Source organism: Pholis gunnellus (genome assembly GCF_910591455.1).
Source record: "Pholis gunnellus genome assembly, chromosome: 17".
Lineage (NCBI taxonomy): Eukaryota > Metazoa > Chordata > Actinopteri > Perciformes > Pholidae > Pholis > Pholis gunnellus.
Window position 1 is genome coordinate 8,246,973 of NC_136544.1, and position 24,162 is coordinate 8,271,134.

At 44.2% G+C, this 24,162-nt stretch overlaps 2 protein-coding genes across 2 annotated transcripts; both read left to right on the top strand.

The window, feature by feature from the left end:
* The first annotated feature begins 163 nt into the window (after positions 1-163).
* Positions 164-4,796, top strand: cnp (2'',3''-cyclic nucleotide 3'' phosphodiesterase). Its single transcript, XM_079176821.1, has 4 exons — positions 164-268; positions 1,436-2,938; positions 3,029-3,156; positions 3,356-4,796. Exons 2-4 carry the CDS (start codon positions 1,474-1,476, stop codon positions 3,791-3,793), a joined length of 2,031 nt encoding a protein of 676 aa, XP_079032947.1. The 5' UTR covers positions 164-268; positions 1,436-1,473; the 3' UTR covers positions 3,794-4,796.
* Positions 4,797-6,330: 1,534 nt separating this feature from the next.
* aclya (ATP citrate lyase a) lies at positions 6,331-23,573 on the top strand. The gene is made up of 28 exons (XM_079176851.1): positions 6,331-6,418; positions 8,245-8,421; positions 9,751-9,873; positions 11,252-11,314; positions 11,447-11,637; positions 13,524-13,603; positions 14,178-14,308; positions 15,407-15,525; positions 16,091-16,227; positions 16,314-16,375; positions 16,465-16,582; positions 16,675-16,829; positions 17,458-17,551; positions 18,182-18,323; positions 18,465-18,633; positions 18,721-18,825; positions 18,920-19,116; positions 19,194-19,275; positions 19,429-19,539; positions 19,646-19,773; positions 19,877-19,970; positions 20,128-20,282; positions 20,379-20,529; positions 20,609-20,752; positions 20,878-20,991; positions 21,100-21,182; positions 21,606-21,682; positions 21,779-23,573. Exons 2-28 carry the CDS (start codon positions 8,263-8,265, stop codon positions 21,871-21,873), a joined length of 3,279 nt encoding a protein of 1,092 aa, XP_079032977.1. The 5' UTR covers positions 6,331-6,418; positions 8,245-8,262; the 3' UTR covers positions 21,874-23,573.
* Positions 23,574-24,162: the final 589 nt, after the last annotated feature.

Here is a 24,162-nt window from a genome sequence, read left to right on the forward strand (position 1 = left end):
AAAACATTTCAAATCAACTTAGAGGATTTCTGCAGAGATGTATCACACACTCCTGATTTGTTTTGTTGTAATCTTCTCCAGCGGCGTCCTTCCGGTCCACAGGGGCGTGTCTGCGGCCCCGCCCAGTTGCGCGTTCCCGTACATTTCCGTTTTCCTCCTTGAAGAGTGGAGCGGGTGCGTGTCTGTGCCGAAGCTTTGCCTTGTCATTGTATCCAGAGAGAAACGCGTGGTCAGCGGCACTACCGACAGCTCCACTGCAGCCTAACTGGTAAGCTGGCATCCTAGCAAACAAAAGCCCCTCACGCGGGACGCTACATCTACATACTTGTGGTTGTTTTTTTTGCAGCCTAAATAAGTTGCTCCAGTAACAGTCAGGGGTTTGTATACGCCAGGAAAGCATCGACTTGGTAAGACGTGGCGCTGTAGCTGGTGATGGTGTAGCCAAATTGAGTGACTGCCAGGCTAAATTGTTTTTGTCTCGCGTGCTAGCGTTGGGTGCACGCCACTCCCCGCCTGGCCCAACATCGTGCAGTTAGCACCATGTAACTGTTCATCGATTCCTCCTGTTTTTAATACAACATTTGAGCTCACTTAAACATTCTTAGTCAAGTAAACGTGTGATGGATTTAGTCCAAACTTGCCATAAAAAAAAAAAAAAAAGATAATTATTCCCTCACTCACTGCGCCATTTACTGCTGCTGTACGTTACCTCGCGTGTAGAAGTTTGAGGCATCTGAAAGTGTTAATATCTCCCAGGCTGCGTCTGTTTTAGTTTCGTTTATTGGATATTCCCGAGCTGGAAAAGCCCCTGACTGTAGTGTTTGTCTTTGTTGAGCGCTGGTGTGAGAGAGCTTCCCCTTCTGTCTCATGACTCGATGTGGTTTCGCACATCTGTTAAAATCCAGCCTTTAGTAACAGACCTTTTTTAAAAAAAACAATTCTATCACGTGTTTTCCTATAACTACCCATTTTTTGTGTGTCTGCTGACAAAGCTTGGCGATGCGCGGTTTGATTATGGTATTTTTGCGGTCACGTTTATGCCACAGGCACACTGATTATTTATTTTTTTGTTGCTCTAATGCCAAAATGTTGCCACCCCTACTGTATGCACACGAGTACGACACCCCTGCTGAACATAAACGGGCACTAAAGCTCAAAGTTGCACAGTCATTATATTGGATGGCATCGGATTGTGTATCTGGTCTGCACGTCCCCACATTTTGTAATGTATCAAACAGATCCACCCCCTACATCTCCATTATCTCTCTTAAATCATAGATATTGAGTAACTTCCCGTTTGAGACATATTGACAGGTCTTTTGAAAAAATATATATTTTTGGCTTCGAGAAGGACATGTGATATGCGGTATAAACACGCCTGTACATCTAAATATAGACAACTTTTCTCCCTTTTTTTTAAAAAACTGTCTTTAAGGTACATGGTGGTGTGTGAAGTCAGACTTTAAGCCAGACATGGACCCTGAAAAGAGCGCAGAGGTTTTGGATTCGCCGGGGACTGAAGTGGAAAAGGCGGTTGTGTCAAAAGTGGAGATGCCGGAGGAATTCCCAGAGCCTGAGAAGCCACCAGCTGCTGATGAAGAGGCCGAGCAGCTGGCGGTGAATGGTCACGATGCAGAGGTCCCAAACCTGAAGGAAACACAAGAGTTGAGTGTTGCGCTGTCTGAGGGAACAAACAAAATGGAGATTGAAAAATCTGACATGGAGTCTGTGCTCGTTGCGGTGACTCCACCAGATCCAGATGAGTCATCGGAAAAAACCTCTGGCCCAGTCGCAGCTTTAGACACAGAACCAGAAAACAAGCCGCCGGTGCCAGAGAATGACCCAGAACCGTCGCCTGTGCAAACGCCTTTGGCCGAGACTGCCCCTGAACCACAGCCAGAGAAATTGGCAGAATCGGTTCCACAAGCTGACCTACAAGAGCAAACATTACCTGAACCAACAGTGCTGCAGCTGCCAGTAGACGCACAACCACCCAGCCAACCGGAGGAAGGGTCAGAGCAAGTGGGAACGGAGACAGAGTTGCAGACTGCAATGGATACAGAAGAAGTTTCCAAAGAGGAGGTGGTGGGAAAAAATGTCGCGGCTGAGCCTACGATGGAGGTGAAAGAAGAAAAAGCAGCAGAGACGGTGGTGTTGGTGGCAGAGGTTTCCCCGGTGAAGCCAACAGAGGCTGTGACATTAAAGGAGGAGGCATCGGCTGAATGCATGGAGCCTGCAAAGGAGGAGAAGGAAAAGTCTGATACGCTGACGGAAGCAGCAGAAGGCGTTGCATCTGAGAAGGTTGGTGCCGCGCTTCACAAGGAAGAGGACACCGTCCCCGCATCTGGCTCCCTGTCCTTTGCCCTCCTGGACCGAGAGCAGACCAAAGACGCCCTGCGAACATCTCGCACCCTTGTTGTCCTCCGAGGCCTCCCGGGAAGCGGCAAAAGCTTCTTGGCGCGCGCCATAGCCGAGGCCTACGGCGGCCACTGCTCCGTCTTCTGTGCCGACGACCACGGCGTGAAGCCGGAGAATCCCGAGTCGTCTGCGGAGGGATACCGTGCTCTGGACGAGGCCGTGGTGGCCTGCTGCAGTGCAGGAACGGCCTCCTCTGTGCTGGTGGTGGACGACACCAACCACACCCAGGACCGACTGGCCCGCCTGGGCGAGATCGCCGTGCAACAGCGCCTCGTTGTGGTCTTTCTGGAGCCGCGTACCGAATGGAGCCGAGATCCGGCGCAGCTGACCAAGAGGACCGGGCGTGGCCTGGAGGAGGCCCAGCTGGAAGCCATGAAGGGTTCACTTGAGGAGATGACCCTTCCTCTTTACTTTGGCTGGTTTCTGCTCTCCTCCATCCAGGACAAGGTGAGGTGCACATCAATGGACTTCCTGAAAACGCTGGACACCTTGGAGGCCTTCAAGAAGCACTTGATTGACTGTGAGTGTGTTTATCAGTTAATTAATTTGAACGCAAAGCGTTTAAATCTTGCATGACTAAGATGTAGCTGATCTTGCGTTGTGTTTACAGTCACTGGGAAAGCTGAGAAGGAGGTGGATTTGGAGCAATACTTTCAAGCTAAAGGAACCCTCCACTGCACTACAAAGTTCTGTGACTATGGAAAAGCTGAGGGTGCCAAAGAGTATGCACAGGATCCAGTAAGAAACCCGTCGAGTGTTTTCTTTAAGATGTTTTTTGCAGTAAATCACTGAAAAAATATAACTGTCTGTTCTTAGGCATGTAAACTTTTCTTTTTATTTCATGCATTGTTGGGTGAACATTTCAAAGGGCATCATCCTAGCATGGTAATGTTTGACTATGTTAAAACGTTAATCTTGTGATCTTTCCACTCTCCAGGCTGTGAAAGATCTCTATGGTTCTGCATTCGAGCTGTCTCTGAGCGCCCTCTTCGTGACTCCTCGCACCGTCGGTGCCCGAGTGTCCCTCTCCGAGGAGCAGCTCCCGCTGTGGCCCGCTGATGCTGAAAAGGCGGCGGGGTCCGCCTCCCTGCCTCTGGGAAGCCGCGCCCACGTCACTCTCGGATGCGCCGAGGGCGTCGAGCCGGTTCAAACGGGCCTGGATCTGCTGGAGATCCTGGCCCTGCCGCACGGGGAGCTCATCGAGGAGATGGAGCTCGGCTCGCTGACCTATTACGGCGAAGGGAGGTGGCTGCTGGATCTCAGGGAGCCCATCTGCGCCCCGGCCTGCTTCTCCAGCTTCTACGGGCACAAGGAGGTCGAGCTGACCAAAAAAGAACCGGAGAAGAAAAAGAAGAGCAAGTGCACCATACTGTAAATGGCAAACACGGGGATGGTGTGTCTGGGATGACCGGTGAATTGAGACTTAGGCTTACTCTGTGCAAGCTTTGTGCAGCGTTTAGGGTTCAGTTATAGCCTCCCTAACTCCACAAGCTGTGTGCCTTTATTTTTTTTGTTACTGTTGATTTGCACCACAACCCAAGATGCCTTCAATCCAGTTAGGCTAGTTGACAACGTTGTTCGGTGTCTTGTTTCAGACTTCGGTGCCAGAGTTGCAGTGCCTGGCTGTTAGCTGAGGCGTTAGCTGCAGTTTTGGAAGTTAGTGTAGCCGCCTCCCACAGCTCCCGTTATCTAACACTTAGATTTCCTCCTCTACACATGTCGGTGTCTGTCAGTATTCAGATGTGAGTAATTAGGTACTTTCATTGCATGCAAAAAAAAAGAAACTTCCAAAAAATGCTTTTTCTGTCTCATACATTCATGACGTTTGATTTGCATTTTAAGCATATTCAGTCAATTAAGCATAGTAACAATTCTGCTCTGCTAAAAGTCCCTCTTCCGCTTCAACAGAATTTGTTTAGAGTTTCCTTTGGCTTAGTTGAAGAAAAAGTCGTGTGTGTGTGTGCACTGCCTAGGAAGTAGTTGTTGCAATAGCATATGGGCCAAAGTTATCTATTTGATTAAGTGTATTAGAATGAATGTCATTTATAGAGGTCCTTCCTTGTAAGATCTTTGCATAGTTTGAAAGGGAGAATGCTGATGAATTTTGCATTTATTTCAGCAGCTTGCACTTAATACTTATCAAATGCTGTGAACCCAACTTCATGTTTTGCAACTTTTTCTACTGCGCAGGACTGCACCGTTGGTCCCTTTTTATTCTCTTTGAACAGCACTTCATGTATTGCTTTTCGATTTGTATCCCCCTGTGACTTGTCATTTTTTTGAAGGCCAATTCCTACTTTTGTGTAGCTGTTATGAATCACTATTTTTGCACTTGTTTTGTACACTTAATAAAAAAGAACATTGCTTTGCTCCAGTAATGCAATTTGCTGTGTGTTCATTATGCTAACGCAGCTTGGAGTCTAGCATGCAACATGCTGGTAACTCAGAGTATCTGCACATAATCAGGCTCTGTGCATGCAGCTGTAGTGGCATGTATAACCCAACAGAGGGCACTCATCCTTTGTGCAGTGCGTAGACTGTAAAGACATCAGTGGTATGATGTGTACATTTAACCTGTATTAGCTTCTAGTACATTGTGTAAGAGCTATTGAAATACTTTATTTTCAAACATTGTGCAATCCAGTCTGTGGCACTGTGTCTGATCTCCCTTCAGTTTGCCCTTGCGTAACAATCTGGAACAGTAAAAATGCTACAAAATGTATCGTAGACTATTATGTTAGGGATCTAAATCTACAAAGTAACTTTCCACCAATGTGTACAATCCATTTAATTTGATATATAATTCATGAACTACCATAAAACGTGTGATCATGCTTCAAACGCACTGTATGTGTTCTACTAAATTATTACTACTTAAAATGATTTGTACTAATTCACTGACATGAGTTTTTCCACAGTAAAAGACTAAATAGGCAACTAACACGTTTACTGTCCACAGCACCCTTGAAACTATTAACTTTGTTTAGGTCAAGGACAGGTTAAAGGCCATGAACTGGTGCTCTACACACACAGTGCAGGATGGTGCGTGTCAGGCTTGATGTGCAAGATGAAGTGATTACCTCATTGGTAGCTGTGTAGATAAAGAACAATGTCAACCAATCAACATCGGCCCTTTTTTCTTCACGAGTGGTGCGTGGGTGAAAGAGCGCTTGCGCTTTGAGAGGACACTAATGATGCCTTCAAGCACTCCCCGAAATCTCTGTTTTGTATTTTGTCTAATACTCAGTGAAGTTTGTCGAAAACTAAAGTGCGTTTGATCTAATATAATTAGAAGAATCCCGTTGTGGAAGAAATGTTTAGACCCTGTACTTAAGTGAGTAGAACCTACTCCCCACCAGTACATTCCTCCACACAATAGAAATGTAATTGTTTAATTTTGAAGCAACAATGAGTATTAGCTACAAAAGCAAACAATTATTTACTGCCTTTTATTATTAATTGATATATTTAATTATATTATAGAATTCCAGAAAGTTGCATAATAAAAAGTCCCACGGGTCGATATTTCTTCTAAGCATGCTACTATTTAAATCGGATTTATATATGAATGTAATATAAAAAAGATATTTTTGGTAATAAAAAAAGTCAGTTCAACATACAATTTCTTGAGTAAGATTGTTAATGCAGGACATGTATTAGTACGTCAGTAAAGGAGCAGAATAGTGCTTCTACCACTGCTTGTTTTGCCCGTTTGAATTACTTGCTCTGTTCGTGTGCCTCCCACCGCGTGGTTTCAATATTTCCCAGTGTCCCTGAAGGCAGCAATAGAGCATGGTGTGGAATGAACCAATCAGAAGCGAGGAAACATCAGCCTAGCCTATCGGCAGATGGGCGATGGAGACAAAACTCCCAGGAAGCTCTGCTCCTCGGCACCTCTGATATCCACAGACGGCAAGAGGGAAGCAAAAATTGCCGAGAAAAATTCACACTTGCATCTGCAACATACTTCAAGAACCGTCAAAGGAAGAAAATACACAAGGTAAATTAAATATTGTTTTTCAATTTGCATGTTTGCTTTCTTCCCCTAACTCTGTCTCTTTCTGTCTCTATCTCTGATTTAAAAAAAAGTTGAAGTGCTCTGTCACCCACGTCAAACCTGCCACATCATGCTTATCAAGAAGTTTGAGTTATAGTCACTGAAAGTTTTCTTGGAATGCTGGACACCTGTCAAAACATATAGCTGTCTGACTGGTTAGTGAATGAATGAAACACTCTGCTGAGTATTTTCTCTCTGGCGTCAGTGGATCTCTGTTTGATCTATGGACTTTGCAAAGCCATGCATGGTTTGTTGTATACGTTAGTACGTCATAAACAGTGACGTTATAAGTGAATATGAAGCACACACTTTCATCTTTTTTACCTCACTGTCTGTCTGATTTAGTTCCACTGGTCCAGATCTGTGCCTCCTCCTCCTCCTCCAGTCATCCATCATCACCTCTTTTTTAGATCTAATTGTGCGTCATCTGAATCAGTGTTGCTGCTGACGTCGACGCAGTGATATTTAATACCTCTGACACTTCAGTTTCACAGAGAGAGTAGATGACGTATGGAACCTGCACGAGCTTTTTGGATAAATGGACGCAGCGCTGTGGTGACTCAGGACAGGAACGATGATCAATAAGGAGAAAGGACAGTGACAATCCCATTAATCCATTTAAGAAGCGGCTGCCAGGGCGCAGGAGTCCTGTTTGAGCCGACATCAGGGCTTTTAGCTTAATGAAACACGGACAAGAAACGAATGCAACATCCCGCAGAGGGTTGCATGATCCACAGACAGTGACTCTGATTCTGGAGAGATGGGCATCAGTGATACCCTCTGTGTGTTTTAGCTTCAATAAGCCATGTTTCTCAACAGTGATGCACGTTTGATTTGAGGTAGAAGCAGTGAGAATACTTGGTCCAGTGTCTGTGTGACAGTAGCTGTTGCATCAATATCACAACAGAACACTTTTGCATTCAATTAGCCCAACAACAACAACAAAAAAATCAACAAATGTGATCAAATATAAGTGTTATAAAATGTTATTGTGAGTTTGAATCTGTCAGTAGATTCAAACCGAGCTGCGTGTGTTGGTCCTGTTGGAGATGACCTCATCGAGTGAAGCTTGTGGCCAAAAGTGTAAAGGTCATAACTCCGCTCTTTTGTAATTACAATTTATGGATGCTATAATACGTAATTGAGTTTCTAACTTTACTTCCGGCACATTCTGACACTCATAGACCTGAACAACAAATGTCTTTCTCTGCTGCGTTCAGGCACTGTTAATAATTGTTAACTGTCACTAGATTACTACAGTTGTAGAACGGTGGAGAGAGTCCAGTTAGTGCACTCTGCACACTCTCCAATAGGAACCTGATTGTTTGAGTGGCAAATCAGTGCACATTACCTCATTAGTGTGCAGGTCAAACAAACCGAGGCTCATCGTGTTGTATTTAGCTTCGCTGACTGTGCAAAAGGACAGAAGGCCTGAATCTGTAATCTGATTTTCTAGCAGTCTCTCTTAATTCTGTGCAGTTAAACTTCATTATGTCCATACAATTAATTGAAAATGCACATCAGGATGCTGTCTAACTAACCTGGTTACGAGACCATTTCTTGACTGTTCTGACAGCAGAGGATGTCTGACATGTTGTTTTTCTCAGTCATAAAGGAGACCGTGGATGAATTCAGAAAGCAGTAAAAAAAAAGAACACCTCTAAACTCTCGTGCTCGTGTCTCTGTCCATCGTTTGTGTCTGCGTTTCTGTATTCATCCCCCTCTCAACATCTCTGTATCTGCCTCTCTTTTCGTCCTCTGTTTGCCAGTCTAGCCCCAAAGCAGTCATGTCGGCCAAAGCCATCTCTGAGCAGACGGGAAAGGAGTTCCTCTACAAGCACATCTGCACATCGGCAGCGGTCCAGAACAGATTCCGCTACGCCAACGTGACGGCCGAGACCGACTTTGACCGACTGGCGAAAGAGCACCCATGGCTGCTCACAGAGGTGAGGCAGAAGATCCAGCTGTGAGAAAATGAAACGCGTAACATCTTCTGAAGCTAAATGAACCGTGAGTTTGCGTCATCCCAAATGTATAGCCCATGAATGCCTGAAGCACCGTCGTCCTTAAGGCTGTGGGAAATGATCTCCTCGTTATGGAGACAATCACTTAGGCTGGCAGCAGAGTGCTCTCTTGGCGCTTGTTAGCAGACAGCAGAGCGATCCAGCAGCTCCGAGGAAATGAAACGAGAATGCAGAAGAGAACATCGCATCTCTTTTCCATTCTCAGTTGGTTGAACAGAAATTGTCTCTCGCTCTGTCAGCTGACAGGTAGGCCAGGGGGGCAGCTCAGCACGGGCACGGTTTTCTTGCACAAGCGGTTCTCCAGGTATACAGGACGGCTGCGTGGCCTTGCTTTCAGATCAACTCTCGCTGTTCTTCACGGCAGATCGATGGGCCGTAATAGAAGTTGATTGAATTACGCCGTGACTCGTCTCGCAGGATAAGATTACATTCTCCTCCTGTGTCTCCCTCCCTCCCTGCTGAAGATTTTTTTTTTTTTTATCTACGAGGAGGATGTTGGAGGGCAGATGCATGGAGATATGTGCAGTAGAATTGATTAGGAAATTGCATTAACTTTCACCCTCGACCCTCTTTGCTCGCTGGCGAGCACCCAGATGCTAATGGTTCCACTGTCATACGTTATTCTCTTCATCTGTCTTGCAAGTGAGAGGAGTCGGGCTCAGTCGGTGGGGGGGGGGGGGGGTGGAAGGAAGTTCGGAAACTACATTTGGGGTGAGGGTTACATTTGAAAAGTTGCACCGAATTATATTTTATCTTAAAGAATTACTGAAGTGATTAATTGATATTTCACATTGCTGAAGATAATTGTGTTGATTTTTTTAAAAGAAATGTACTAATCATCATTTCAGCTCTATTGAATCTAATGAAATCTAATCAAGAGTAGCGATCTGTCTTTGTGAAATGTCTTCAACAGAATTTGACATTTTAATAACGTTTTGAATCTATTACCATGTGCAGCTTGTTGCTTTCAACAAATACAATATTCAGTAGAGATGTGAATGCAACAGAGCCGCTATAGAAATTGTGTCTAAAAATAGCTCTGTTTTGTCCAGATTTACTCCCTTAAATATATTTTTATTCAGAGCACAGATCTGCAATCTACCTGAAATACATAACCATGCAATGGACTGCAGACTCTGTGCAATAGCTTTAAAAAAAACTAAGCTACAATGTCACTTTGATGCCTTTTTAATTAAAGCTGAATATAGGTATCTTGCTCAAATCTCCCCATTATTCATCTTCCTCCTGCAGAGGCTGGTGGTGAAGCCCGACCAGCTGATCAAGAGGCGAGGGAAGCTGGGCCTGGTCGGCGTCAACCTGGACCTGAGCGGCGTCAGGGAGTGGCTGAAGTCCCGCCTCCTGAGAGAGACGACGGTACGTCATCCGCCCTCTGCCGCTCTGCTGTGTTTGAGAGCGTGCACCTCGCCGAACACTCCTTTTAATCAATATTATCCCAGAGCTTTATTCAGACACTCCTCCTGTTGCCCTTTCCTTCACCCCCCTTTACCTGTTTCACACTGGTGCTTTTTCTGTGTTTTGCCTGTTGTCTTAAACAGCTGCCCAGATCACTGAGAGGTTCAGTATCAATCCACTGGTAGTAAATCCGTCCAGTTAGCTGAAGCGCTGCTGAATAAACAGTCGGTCCATCTATCCAGTCAGCATAACCGCAGCACAACAGATCCCTCACTGTGCCTCTGGGACGCTGCGTCGCCTCATAAACCAGGGAGCTTCGGTTATGGAGCTTCGGTTATGGAGGGACTCGGATGGCTCATAAAGCATCGAGCGTCAGCGTCTGTGTGTTGCAGCACTGAGATTGCGTAGATGCATCTCTTCACAGATGAGATGAAACTGTCAGCTGCTGCTGCTGCTGCTGGTGGCGGTAAATAAAAATAAATGAAGACAGCTGTACTGTGGGCAGTGTTTCCGCTTGAATGTTATCTTCATTCTACTCTTAAGAGTGTATATATAGAGTTAGAGTAAAGCAGATGTTTATTTATCAGATGTATTTTGTGAAAAACTTGACTTAAAGTTAGAATAAGAAGGGTGCATTAAAATAGACTTGATTTATTTTATATAATAGAGCCACTTTAACATCCTTTTCACTCCCTTTCTTTCCATGTGTGGGTAAATTGAACCATTCATACCCAAAGTGCATTCACAACATGAAGGGCTTTTCTTTTCTTTCTTTATTTTCTCTGTAAGACGGTAATAGAGGTCAGCTCATTTATCTGAATTGGCCTGAGCCACTTGCGTTTTTTTTATTTGTCAGACTTTTTTTCTACTCCTCAACAGCCTTCTGCTCAGCACACTTCAAAATGGCAACTCCCTCTCTGCCCTCTTTTCATTTTTTTGTCCTGTTCTCTCCGGCTGGCTGCTCTCAGCCGGTCCCTGGTTACTTCATGCCTGTTGGCCTTTAACGGAGGAACGATGACAGCCCCAGCAAATGAGCTGTGGCTGTGTTAGCGGGGCTTTTCCTGAGTAATACATGACATTTTCTTCCCCCTTTCTTCTCAACCTGTCTCCCTTTTCTTTTCTCTTAAAATGTCAATTCACTTATGTATTTTACCATTTTGATTTAATGTGCCTTTGTCGCGTCCACCCACCAGTCCAGGAAGAGGACTGACTCATCGATATGGAAACACCCACAATCTGATCACTATAGTTTTTAAACCCAAACGTTGTTTTCTTCTTAATGTCTCTTTATCTTCTCAGCATTTCGTCTCCTTATAATTACTTTGTTGATGATCCTCAGGTTGGAAAAGCCAAGGGCGTACTCAAGAACTTCCTCATCGAGCCTTTTGTCGCCCATAAGCAGGTAAAGCTCTCGTTACACATCTACCAGCTCAGTCTTTATTTGCCTTATTTACACGTTATCAACAGTGGACACTGAAATGCCTGGTGCAGAAACATTTACTAACCGACATCGTTTTACCGGCCCATTGTTCAGGAGGAGGAGTTCTACGTGTGCATCTACGCCGCCCGCGAGGGCGACTATGTGCTGTTTCACCATGAGGGCGGGGTGGATGTGGGAGATGTGGATGCCAAGGCGAAGAAGCTGCTAATCGCGGTGGATGAAAAGATCAGCGAAGACTCTGTGAAGAAGGAGCTGCTGACTCGCGTCCCCAACGACAAGAGAGTGTGAGTTACATGAAAGTCTTTGTGGTGCACATGCAAAACCTAATACCGGCAGACGACAGTATAGTATATGTAGAATCTAAAGCCATACAATAGCCTGGAGCTCACAGTGTGCGTTAGTGTTGTTTGCATCCTGTGGTAAAGTTTACCACTTTAAAAAGAAATAAAGACTTTCTGACATCAAACTATATCATTAAACCAAGAGCTTCGTGATAACATCCCCAGCTAAAATATAATTTCACAGGCTTAATATTTAATATAATTAGCTTTTTAGTGCATATTTGGCTTTTGTTGACATTGATGCTCGTGCCGAAATCCTGTCTTATAGCATGTTCGTGTATATTGTCAGCAGTTAATTGTCAAAGCTCTTATGTGCGCCGGCCGTTGAGAGGAGATCGATGATCTCCATGTCACACATATTTTCAAATGACAAAGATTTTCAGATATACTTAACTACCAACGTATTTACATAGCTTTACTACAAAAAAAGACCCAAAACAGGGAGCATTTTCCATTATGTAATTAAACTGAAAGAGGAAAACAAAAGGGTCACATAAGAGAAAGCACTTTGGCAGTAAACGTGGGGGGAGCAGCAGCAGCAGCAGCAGGAGGAGGAGGAGGAGGTGGTGGTGGCGGTGGTGGTGGATGGAGGGTTTCCATTAGACAAATGACAAACTCTCCTTTGCTTCGCCTTTCTTCGATCAGCCTCCACCCCCAGCTTTACCCTACAGTGACTCAGATTCAGAGCACGTCCGTTTATTTTGATGGGTACGATACCGTGGCCCAGCCCCTCCTCTCCATCTCTCAGCAGTCCTCTTGTGACAGCATATACTGGCCAGACTCACCGTCTTGGCTGACATTGAAGTCCCTCTGCCAACCCCAGCTCACCTCCTCACCCCATGCACTCTTCTCTTCACACTCTGGATTAAAAACAAAAGCAGCACTCAGACAGTTTTCTTGCCCTCCCATCAGAAGCAGACATGGGAAGCTGAGTCACGCAGGGATTCGGTCACAGTTTCCCCCCCACAGGCCAGTCGGAGTCCTGACAACAGGCTGACGTGGTTACAAAGGCTACGAGCTGCCAGCACAACTGACAGGCAGGAGAGCAAAACACCGCCTCCCCCCACCACCTCCTCCTCCTCCTCCTCCTCCTCAAGCAACCCCCCACTCCTTACTGCTCTGTTTTGACATGTGATGGAGGAGGCAAATTAGATTTTTCCTTCTCTACAGCAGCTAATTTACAGGTGGACTGTTTCCTGTCCAGCCTTAACAATCCGTCAGGGATATTGCCTGTAGTTTGTCATGGTTTGAATTACGTGGAAATAATATGATATCTATGTAATATAATTATATGTTAATGTACAATGATCATGCTTTGTTTTTAAATCACCAGGCATAGGTTGTACGGGGACATTTTATTGCATAGCCCAGTATTGAAGAATTAAGGATGATTACCTTTTACGTAAAAATATAAAATATGATTAACTCCAAAGCAAACTGTAAAACCAGGTCATGACTTATTAAGAGTTTTGAATATTACACAGTGATACAGTGATCGTACACTTTTAGGGCTGCAACTGGTTATTTTCACTGTCAAAAAACCTATAAAATAATTTTCTCGATTCAATTGTTTTGTCTACAACATGACTTCTTGAAAATGCTTGTTTTGTCCGAACAACAGCCCAAAACTCAAACAACAGAGAAGCAGAATAAACCCACATTTAATAAGCTGATACCAGCGACTGACAAGTGATTGACATGAGTAATTCATTATCAAAATAGCTGCAGATACATTTTCTGTCTGTCAATTTTTCAACTAATTATTTCCACTGTATCGTGACTATAACTCCTTTTTTAACATTATATCATGATTAACCGAACATCCTCAGGGTCCTGGCCAGCTTCATAGTTGGGCTCTTCAACCTGTATGAGGACCTGTTCTTCACATACCTGGAGATCAATCCGCTGGGTAGGTTGTTTTTTGGTTGTTCTTTCCCAAATACATCGATGTGCTGTGTCTGAGCAAGCAATCATGATGACATATATATATATATATTTTGTCCATAAATATGTTATAAGATATATGAAATTATGCAAAGGGAACATCAAAAGGAAATTGGAGATGAAAACATCAATGCATAATAAAACATCTTCTTAAAGCCAAGAGGCAGAAGTTTATTCTTGCACATTTTTAACACTGAGGGAGGAAACCATTAAATAATTCAAGCACTTCCTGTTTGATGAAGGCAGCCCGTATTTATAATAGAATAATTGGGCACCAGTATGTGCCTTCTGGCAGCTGTTATGGAGCAAGGCTGCTGAGACCGGCTCTCCCTGCTTTGATTTCATACCTCCTCCTCCTCCTCCTCCTCTTCCTCATCCTCATCATCATCTTCCACCTCCTGCAGGGACAGCAGGAAGGTTGTGGTCACCTCTGGCTGAGGCATGGTCCTCCCAGGCTGACATAATGAAACTCAGTGGGTGGCGGTTTTTAAACCTTGTAGGAGTATAGATCCATTTTTTCCCTCTTTTCTCTCTCTCAGTGGTCACAAAAGATGGCGTCTACGTGCTGGACATGGCAGCAAAGATCGACGCCACGGCTGACTATATCTGCAAGGCCAAGTGGGGAGACGTGGAGTTCCCTCCACCCTTCGGCAGGGAGGCTTATCCTGAGGTGAGGGAGCACTGGAGAGACGTGGGCTAGCAGTGCGTCAGATTTCAATCAAATAGCTGGTAATCGTCTCCAAAGAGGGAGAAAAACTGCTTATTTGGAGTGTTAAGTAGGCTGTAAATTGAGCAAATTATCAATTTTTAAGAAACAATCCTGAGTTACCTCAATCATTTCAAATTAAATCATCACTAAATGTAGGGTAGACAATTTGGATTTACTTCCAGTATATTAATGGGCCTTGACATCACACAGGTCTTTTCATTAAGACAAGAAAAGCCTAAAGAAGGGCGGTGTAACTCTCTCTAACCCTAACCCTGACCCAGCTGGCCCGTGTGAATTAATGAGGAAGGGTCGTATCAACACATAGCTGTTAATCAGCCTTCATGACTCATTCTGGAGACGGAGACAGAGCTTTGGTAAAGGTCGTCTGGTGCATAAAGACTCAGTATGTTGACGTCATGTCTCGTACTGTAATGAGATGCTTTTGTTAGAAAAGATCTGATTTTGAGTAGTTTGCTTTTTCAAAATTCGGCTTACAATAGCATTACACACCAGTATTATGAAGGTATTCTATTGTCTTTTTAAAACCCTCCATGTTTACTTTTGAGCAATGTAATCTATATCACCTGCATGACAGAGCTCAATATGTATACAGGACTTTTTATTTACATTTTTGGCTGATGCATGTAGGAGCTTGCTTGAGACAGACTGTCTGTGCACCAGACGGGCTGTTCTAATTGGGCTGCTGTGAGACTAGAGTGGAGATGAGGGACAGCGGGTGCCTTTGATTTGGAGCTTTTTTTTTACTCTCAGCCACCAGCTGTGGCCCTGACTGTCACAAACAACCACTGATGCACATCACATCCTCTTGATATTTCTGCAATATTTCCAATTAATAGCTCTTTAAAATCAATGCAAGCACAGGAAATTTATTGTGGCCAAAGGAAGAAGCGCTTGTGCAAGTCCTGCACTGATTACGGCTACAATCTCACACGCACACACACACACACACACACACACACACAAAACCCTTCCTACGTCTGTAGCAATCATATAACGTGTCTCCCAAGTCTTGATTGGCCTTTTCTTTAACATTTGCAGGAGGCCTACATTGCCGACCTTGATGCCAAGAGTGGCGCTAGCCTCAAACTGACGCTGCTCAACCCGCGAGGCCGGATCTGGACCATGGTGGCAGGAGGAGGAGCCTCAGTGGTGTACAGGTACCCAGTCACAGTGCCAGAGCAGGACTACATACTGTATAAACCGAAAGCCTGAACAAATGGGACGCAACTAGCCGTGTATCTGAAATAATCCAATTGGATGTTTTCTTCTGGCTGCTGAAATTGTCTCCTGACTTTCTCCTCATTACATTGATTACACTACGCATAATTAGGTTTAGCAGGGTATGCCAGGGCTGCAGTAGTGAGACTGATGGTGCAGCAGCTCAGACTCTGCCCGTTCAGCTGCCGGGTAAATTGGATTCTTGGCATTTTAGTGAGTCTGGAGGAATGAGCTCCCTCACTCCCCCCCCGTCTGTTGGAGGTGTAAAGCGTGACATGCAGACACATCAGCCATAACTAATTATTCCCTCTGTGCAAAGTTGTTGTGTCTGTTTACAGTTCAGTATTAATTCCGAACCAAGTGCATTCTGAAGTTTAGCGCTCAAGTTAAGTTGCTGATCATCTCATTTTATTTAGAGTATTGATGTGTCTGTCCCAGCATAGGGGCCACACAGCTGTTGTTGCCCTTTTCTCTGTGTGCGTGACTCGTATAAAACTCTCGTAGTGACACAATCTGTGACCTGGGTGGCGTCAACGAGCTGGCCAATTATGGGGAGTATTCGGGAGCACCAAGCGAACAGCAGACCTATGACTACGCCAAGACTATCCTGTCTCTGATGACCAGAGAGAAGCACCCTGACGGTAGGAAAGCAGCTCAGGCGGAGCTTTCTGTGTGTACTCAAAGTGGTCTTCTTCTCTTCTAAAATTGTGTTTCTGTAATTTTCCAGGAAAGGTTTTGATCATCGGGGGAAGCATTGCAAACTTCACGAATGTTGCAGCAACATTTAAGGTACAGTATCGCAGGCTTTTTGTTTGTCGTATGATGATTGATATTACTTCATCGAGTTATTCACTGAGCTTAATCCTTGTCTTTGCTAGGGGATCGTTCGAGCCATCAGAGACTATCAGGTGCCACTCAAGGAGCACGAGGTCACCATTTTTGTCCGCCGTGGAGGCCCCAACTACCAGGAAGGCCTCAGAGTGATGGGAGAAGTTGGTATGTTGTACATTCTTATTCATACTTCTTGAGTGCATTTTTTTTAAATCTGGAAGCACCACACTTAATTTCCCTGTGCCCGCTCTCCTCAGGCAAGACAACTGGGATCCCCATCCACGTCTTTGGCACAGAAACTCACATGACTGCCATTGTCGGCATGGCACTGGGCCACCGGCCAATCCCCAACCAGCCTCCTGTTGCTGCCCACACTGCCAACTTCCTTCTCAACTCCAGCGGCAGCACATCGGTATGACACATACTGACCCCACAGAGACCAGTAGGCTGTCACGATGTTGTGTCGCCTCACTGAGCAGTGAATTTACATCGTCGGCTCCACCAATAGCGCGGTGCAGTTTGGTGATGGAGTGGGCAGAGGACTTGCATGCCACGGTCTCTGTTTCAGTCGGTGTCGTGTCCTTTTAGTGAACCAGATTATCAGAAGCCCAATGGCTCTTTTGTGTAATGGCATCGCAGAGCATTGTGGACGGCTCTCACTCAGATAGTCTTGAGATCACAGTCAATGACTCACTGCGACTGCCCCAAGGCATCCATTAAGACTGTGTAGTGCGTAGGCTTTCAGAAAAGTGCGTGTGTGTGTCCTGTTGGTTGTACTTCACAAAGGTCTACTTGTGTAGCCGATGTCCTCAAACAAATCAAGAACACAAAGACTCCTTGTGTGCAGGTGACGTCTTATAAAGTAACCTGAGTGTTTGAGGCTACCCTGCTCCTTTTATCAGGCTTCATCAAGGACCAGTATTTACAGTTGAAGCAGATCAGTTCTCTACAGAGCTGTCCTCATTAGCACACACACTTTTTAAAATGCGCATAGCAAAATAAAAAATGGATGAATCTCTTTTATTTATATCTATTTCCAGACCCCAGTATCCAGCAGAACTGCTTCTTTCTCTGAAAACAGAGCCAAAGTTGAGGATTCACCGGCCAAGAAGGCCAAAGCTGGAGCTCCCATCGGTGAGAAAACGCAGTCACAACTGCACTGTGACACCTTTGCACTCTGAACGCTGAGGTTCCGATGTGTCTCCATGCATGGCGCCACCGCTGAGCAGCATGGCAGGTGGAAGGGAGCCTTGCGTTCATGCATGGTTGAGTTTAGGTATTATAGCTCCCCCTTTGGACAGCAGCGTGACTCTGTAGTTCTAACTCACCAAAATGGAAGTTGAGGGCACTTATAAGTAATTGGACACATACACACCTAATCCTAAACATTTTAAAGATAGAAATGTTATTTTGTGTTGTGTTAAGATTATGTAAAACATCAGTAATCCCAGACCCCTAAAGCATGCTGGGTTTTACTTTATCAGTCTACTTTTATTAACCTTATTGATGGCCCAAAAGGCCTCATCGCCATGTCAGTGGCGTTATTATTTTTCTTTTAACTTAATTCAGTTTGTATTCTGTTCATGTGCACCTGTCACTTTTTGCTTGTGTGAAATATTTATTTAATAAACTTCATAGAAACCATGAAGAAAACAAGTAGAATGTCAAAGGGCCATGGATGTTTTTTGGATGTAAATACACAGGAAAAGGTTGAAGAAATAATAAAGATTTTTTTTTTCTGTAACTGCTTTTCTTTCCCTATAGCCAAGCCAACTACCCTGTTCAGCAAACACACCAAGTCCATAGTGTGGGGTATGCAGACGCGGGCAGTGCAGGGTATGATGGACTTTGATTACACCTGCTCCAGAGAGGAGCCATCTGTTGCAGCCATGGTCTACCCATTCACGTAAGTGTGCTCTGTCCTCCCGCTTTAGTACGTGTGTAACTGCTCATTATTGTACATTTAAAATATAAAAAATCCCTTCAGTAAACAACGGTGTCCTTTCACTGTGTGACAAATGTTTTTATTGCATGGCATGCCTTTCAGTGGAGACCACAAACAGAAGTACTATTGGGGCCATAAAGAGATCCTCATACCAGTGTATAAGAACATGAGTGACGCCATGAAGAAGCACCCCGATGTGGACGTGCTCATCAGCTTTGCCTCTTTGCGTTCAGCCTTTGACAGCACCATGGAGACCATGCAGTACCCACAGGTAAGTGCAGCCTCATCCTGCACCATCTGCAAGGGACTTAAAAGCAGATCAAATGTAAAGTGACGTCGTTCTATCATTTGCATTCAGATTCGCACCATTGCCATCATTGCTGAGGGAATCCCTGAAGCCCACACCAGGAAGATCATCAAGGCCGCGGATGAGAAGGGTGTTACAATCATTGGACCAGCAACCGTTAGTCTTGCTTCACTTCTCATTGGGATTATCGCACTTTCACGCTGCGTTCTTTAATCCGAGCAAACCAACAAATCTCTGTGTTTTTGACCAGGTTGGAGGAATCAAGCCCGGCTGTTTCAAGATCGGGAACACGGGAGGCATGTTGGATAACATCCTCGCCTCCAAGCTCTATCGCCCCGGCAGTGTGGCCTACGTGTCCCGCTCGGGCGGCATGTCCAATGAACTCAACAACATAATCTCGCGCACCACCGACGGGGTTTTTGAAGGCGTTGCCATTGGTGGGGACAGGTATGTCACTATCTTTTATCTGCAGTTATGTAAGCATGTGGGTGTGAATCGGCCTATAATATTGGACTTTTCTGCAGATACCCAGGCTCAGTGTTTACTGATCATGTGCTGCGCTACCAAGACACTCCTGGAGTAAAGATGATTGTTGTACTGGGAGAGGTAATAAATCCACACACACACACACACACACACACACACACACACACACACACACACACACACACACACACACACACACACACACACAGGTGCCTGCAGCTTTTAAACAGATATTGATTTGCTACATCCTGAATCTGTCTCTGCCTTCAACAGATTGGAGGCACGGAGGAGTATAAAATCTGCCAGGGCATTAAACAGGGCAGGATCACAAAGCCAATGGTGTGCTGGTGTATTGGTACCTGTGCTACCATGTTCTCCTCAGAGGTGAGGGGGCAGATGTAGAGTCTTGTGCATTACAGTTCATTGCACGATGGAATAACCGTTTCAAAGACATTTCTGACCCATGTTGTACCGTGCCCACCCCCCTCAGGTGCAGTTCGGCCATGCCGGAGCCTGTGCCAACCAGGCCTCTGAGACAGCAGTCGCTAAGAACAACGCTCTGAAGGAGGCTGGTGCCTTCGTCCCTAAGAGCTTTGATGAGCTGGGAGAGATCATCAAGTCAGTGCACATCGTCTCATTCATTCCTTTTAGTATTTTTTTTTTTTTAGAATGAGTCCTGCACTCCTCTTACAGTCTTCTGTGTCTTTTTTCATCCATGCAGTTCTGTTTATGATGACCTTGTTGCCAAAGGAGTTATCCAGCCAGCCGTAGAGATGCCTCCTCCCACGGTGCCGATGGATTACTCTTGGGCACGAGTGAGTCTGCCCTCTGAACATGAATGAATCAAGCTTTTATCTATCGGATGAGGGCAAAACAAAAGTGAAACAAATAGTTTTAGAATGAGAGAGCTGGATCACAACAAATATATGCATTAAACTTGTTTTTTTTTCCACTTTTCCTCTTGCCCTGCAGGAGCTAGGTCTGATCCGTAAGCCTGCTTCCTTCATGACAAGTATCTGTGACGAGAGGGGTCAGGAGCTCCTCTATGCCGGCATGCCCATCACTGAGGTCTTCAAGTCAGAAATAGGCCTTGGAGGAACTCTGGGGCTTCTCTGGTTCCAGAGGAGGTCAGCCTCTTAACGCAGTCGTTGTGCTAAACAAACTCTTGACCAATCATTTAACCCGATAACCACCTTTTGTTTCCCCCCTCCTTTTGTGTGCAGGTTGCCGAGGTATGCCTGCCAGTTCATTGAGATGTGCCTTATGGTGACTGCTGATCACGGCCCGGCTGTTTCCGGTGCCCACAACACCATCGTGTGTGCTCGAGCTGGCAAAGATCTCATATCCAGCCTCACCTCCGGCCTTCTCACCATCGTAAGACACCTGTGATTCGTGTGCTTGATTTACTGACCTGCAACAGACCAGCGTGAGCGAGAGTTTTTCCTTTTTTCAGGGTGACCGCTTTGGAGGTGCTCTGGATGCTGCAGCAAAGCAGTTCAGCAAGGCTTTTGACAGCGGCATGCTGCCCATGGAGTTTGTCAACAAGATGAAGAAGGATGGCATGCTGATCATGGGCATCGGCCACAGAGTCAAGTCGGTGAGTACAATGGCTCCTTTAGCATGTGTGGACATATCATTTAAAAGGTACTAGAGATAGAGGACAACAAGACTGATTGGAGAAGGACGATTTTTAATGAAAGGGAATTGTCTGTGCTTCGCCAGATTAACAATCCAGACATGAGAGTCCAGATCTTGAAGGACTATGTGAAGCAGCACTTCCCCTCCACCCAGCTGCTGGACTACGCTTTAGATGTGGAGAAGATCACCACCTCCAAAGTAATATTCATCACTTCATCCTGTCAGCCTTTACTAAATAGTGACGCGCTGCATTTGTTTGAAATTACATGATCTTCTTTTCCCCGTGTGTGGATTTTGTTGTATTAGAAACCCAACTTGATCCTGAATGTGGATGGCTTCATTGGTGTAGCCTTTGTGGACTTGCTCAGGAATTGTGGTGGTTTTACAAGGTGAGCTAATAACTACTTCCCATTTTTACAATATCTTTATACACTTTGTTTCTCTTTTAAAAAGGATACCTTTACTTTATGTAAGACAAAATAGAGAAACAGGCTTTCAGGTTACATTTCTATGTTAAAGCCATAAAGATCCAAGGCTGTTTGACAACTCGGCTCTTTGATTTCATGCTTCTACTCCAAAATGCCAAATATATGAAAGTGTTGACTGCAAAGACTTGTTATACAGTTTGTCCATACTAACAATGACCACAAAATGCCAAAATTGCCTTAAATTAAAAGCGTCCGCCTGTACTTCACACACGGTCAATATGTTTGAGTTTAAGTACAAAATAGGTAGTATTATGCCTACATTGTGGGCAGCTATCTTTTCGATTCAACAACTCTCATCCTTATTATCCGTCTTGCCTGTCGCAGGGATGAAGCCGATGAGTTTGTGGAAATTGGAGCTCTGAATGGCATCTTTGTCCTGGGGCGCAGCATGGGATTTATCGGTGAGTCATTTCTGTGTACAGACACACTGCTACAGTAACGTGTGCAAGATGGGCAAACACTTGACAGTCGAGCCGCCCTTCTTCCTATTTTCTCAGGACACTACCTGGACCAAAAGAGGCTGAAGCAGGGTCTGTATCGCCACCCCTGGGATGACATCTCCTATGTGCTCCCAGAACACATGTCCATGTAATCCGAGGGACTGAACCAGAGAGCGTCAGCCCTCCGTCCCCAAATCCCTGTGATCTGTCACCCCTAAGCAGTGGCGTAAAATATCGGAAAGATGTAACTGTTGATGCAGCTGTCAATTGCAAATATTGAAAAGAAGAGTATGTTTTTAGTTTTAGAAACCTGTCAGTGCTGCAGCTCTTTGAATGTTAGTGTAACCTGCCAAACTGTAACGCTCTAGTGAAACAAAGTCGGGGTGTGACTGAGTGAGATTAGAAGATGAATCAGATATACAGCTAAGGGGGGATAGTTGATTATTCAACTGACCACCATTGAAGTACTGTTCTTTACCCCAAATTTATATATATATCATTGTTGTATTAACCCAGCATGTATCACAGACTACTGTGTCTCTGTGCAGCTCTCTTCATCGTGCCACTTGAGAATCATGAGCTTGCTACAAGGGGTTGAACATGTAGTGCAATAATGCCTATAATATGAGAACATACTGTAGATCAGAGCTTTATTTATGTATTGATGTATTGATGTTATAGTTTTGATTTTCTTTAATGTTTTTTACGCAGTGGGAGGGGGGATGAAACATCAGTCTGCTTACTGTGGCAAAAGGGACCATTATGACTTATTCCTGGCAGGTGCTGCAATTCGGTCAACAGAAAATATTTTCTCTCAGCTGGTCGAACATTTGGGAGATTGTTGTTAGTCATAAGAACACGAAAAATAAAAATCCCTTCCCAGTTACTTTAGTGGATTAGGGCATTTTTGCCACAAGCCCCAGGATGTGGTTATAGTAAAATATTCTATGAGAAATAAGCTATGACAACATTACATATTCACTACTTTTACGGTCTATTCTGTCTTGATATTGTTTACATAAATGCACTAGTCCCATTACAATAACCTGAACTATTATGAGAATATTTCCATCAGCACTACAAGACAGCAAATCATTTTAGCGGTTAAATGCTATCTTATATTTAATGTCTTCACATGACTAATATATTCTAAGTACGTTTTTTAATTAAGATTGTTTAATTTCTCTGTTAGGATTTTAAAAGTTATTACATGCCCAATATTTCTCCATCTATTACTCACTGTCTTTTTGCATTTGAACAAAGCCAATTAATATGACACAGACAGCATCAACTTGGGACATTTGACACTTTCAGATGCTATATTTGTATTCAACAGAGAAACTCTTATGTGGACAATCTGCTACTCGTAAGACTCCGAGTGAAGGACAAAAGTTCAATTCTATTTGAAATAAAGAAAATTACACATTTTCCCACAATATATGAGGACCAAAAGAAAATGTGTGTCAACCATCACCAGTGTCATCTATAATGTGAATGTAACAAAACTAAAAAAGAAATCTTTGGACAACCAGAAACCTCACCAATATTGTCGCAATGTTTGTTCGTAATTGTTTCGATGTGAATTGAACACGCCTCTACTGATTTGTTGTATGTTGACAACTGTGTAATTGAGTAAAATAAAATGTAATTAACGTAATGCAGTGTAATAATGTGTGTGTGTGCAGCAGTTTCTTTGAAATGTATTTAACCTCTGCCCATATAAATATTGTAACAGTGCATGTGTCAGGGTTTGGGACTTTATTTTTTTCCCCTTTTGAGATCTAAAACTTTGCACACCCTTTATCTCTTTGACTCAGTCCAGCTGTTTTAACGTGAATGCAAAGATGCTTTATACCCACTTTATTAAAACGTGCCTTTTCTGCCATTACAATTCAAATGTCTGCCATGGCCTTCTGCTTTTGTCTCAACTAGAATAACCTATTGAAATTAAAGGGAAACGGTCTGACTTAATGGGTTTTTATTGCAGGCATTACAGCGCAGAAAATATATAGCAGTGATTGAAACACTATGATTATTCAAAGTCTGTTTATAAGATGTCTGTCTCTGAGCCTGCAGAGCAAACTGCATGCGTGCCAGTGCAAGTTTCTAACCATATATTAAGCTCAGCTTAGTGGGAACTGCTGCCTCTGACGTAGACGACGCCTTTCAGCCACTGCGCATGTCAGTAATTCTGTCTTGTGTTTACCGAGCTGAAGTTGGTTCCTTATTCGATATTTCCAACACTTCAGTCAACTATGCTCAATCAATCACTTGTGACACTACAAGGAACGTTTTTAGCTCATCTGTGAATGTTAAGCCTATGTAAAATATATATTATGTGTTACATATATCCCTAGGTTGACATGAAATTAAAATTCACCTTTTGTTTGATCACTATTGACACTAAAATATTGCTTTTAAAACAGAAAGAAATGTAATTT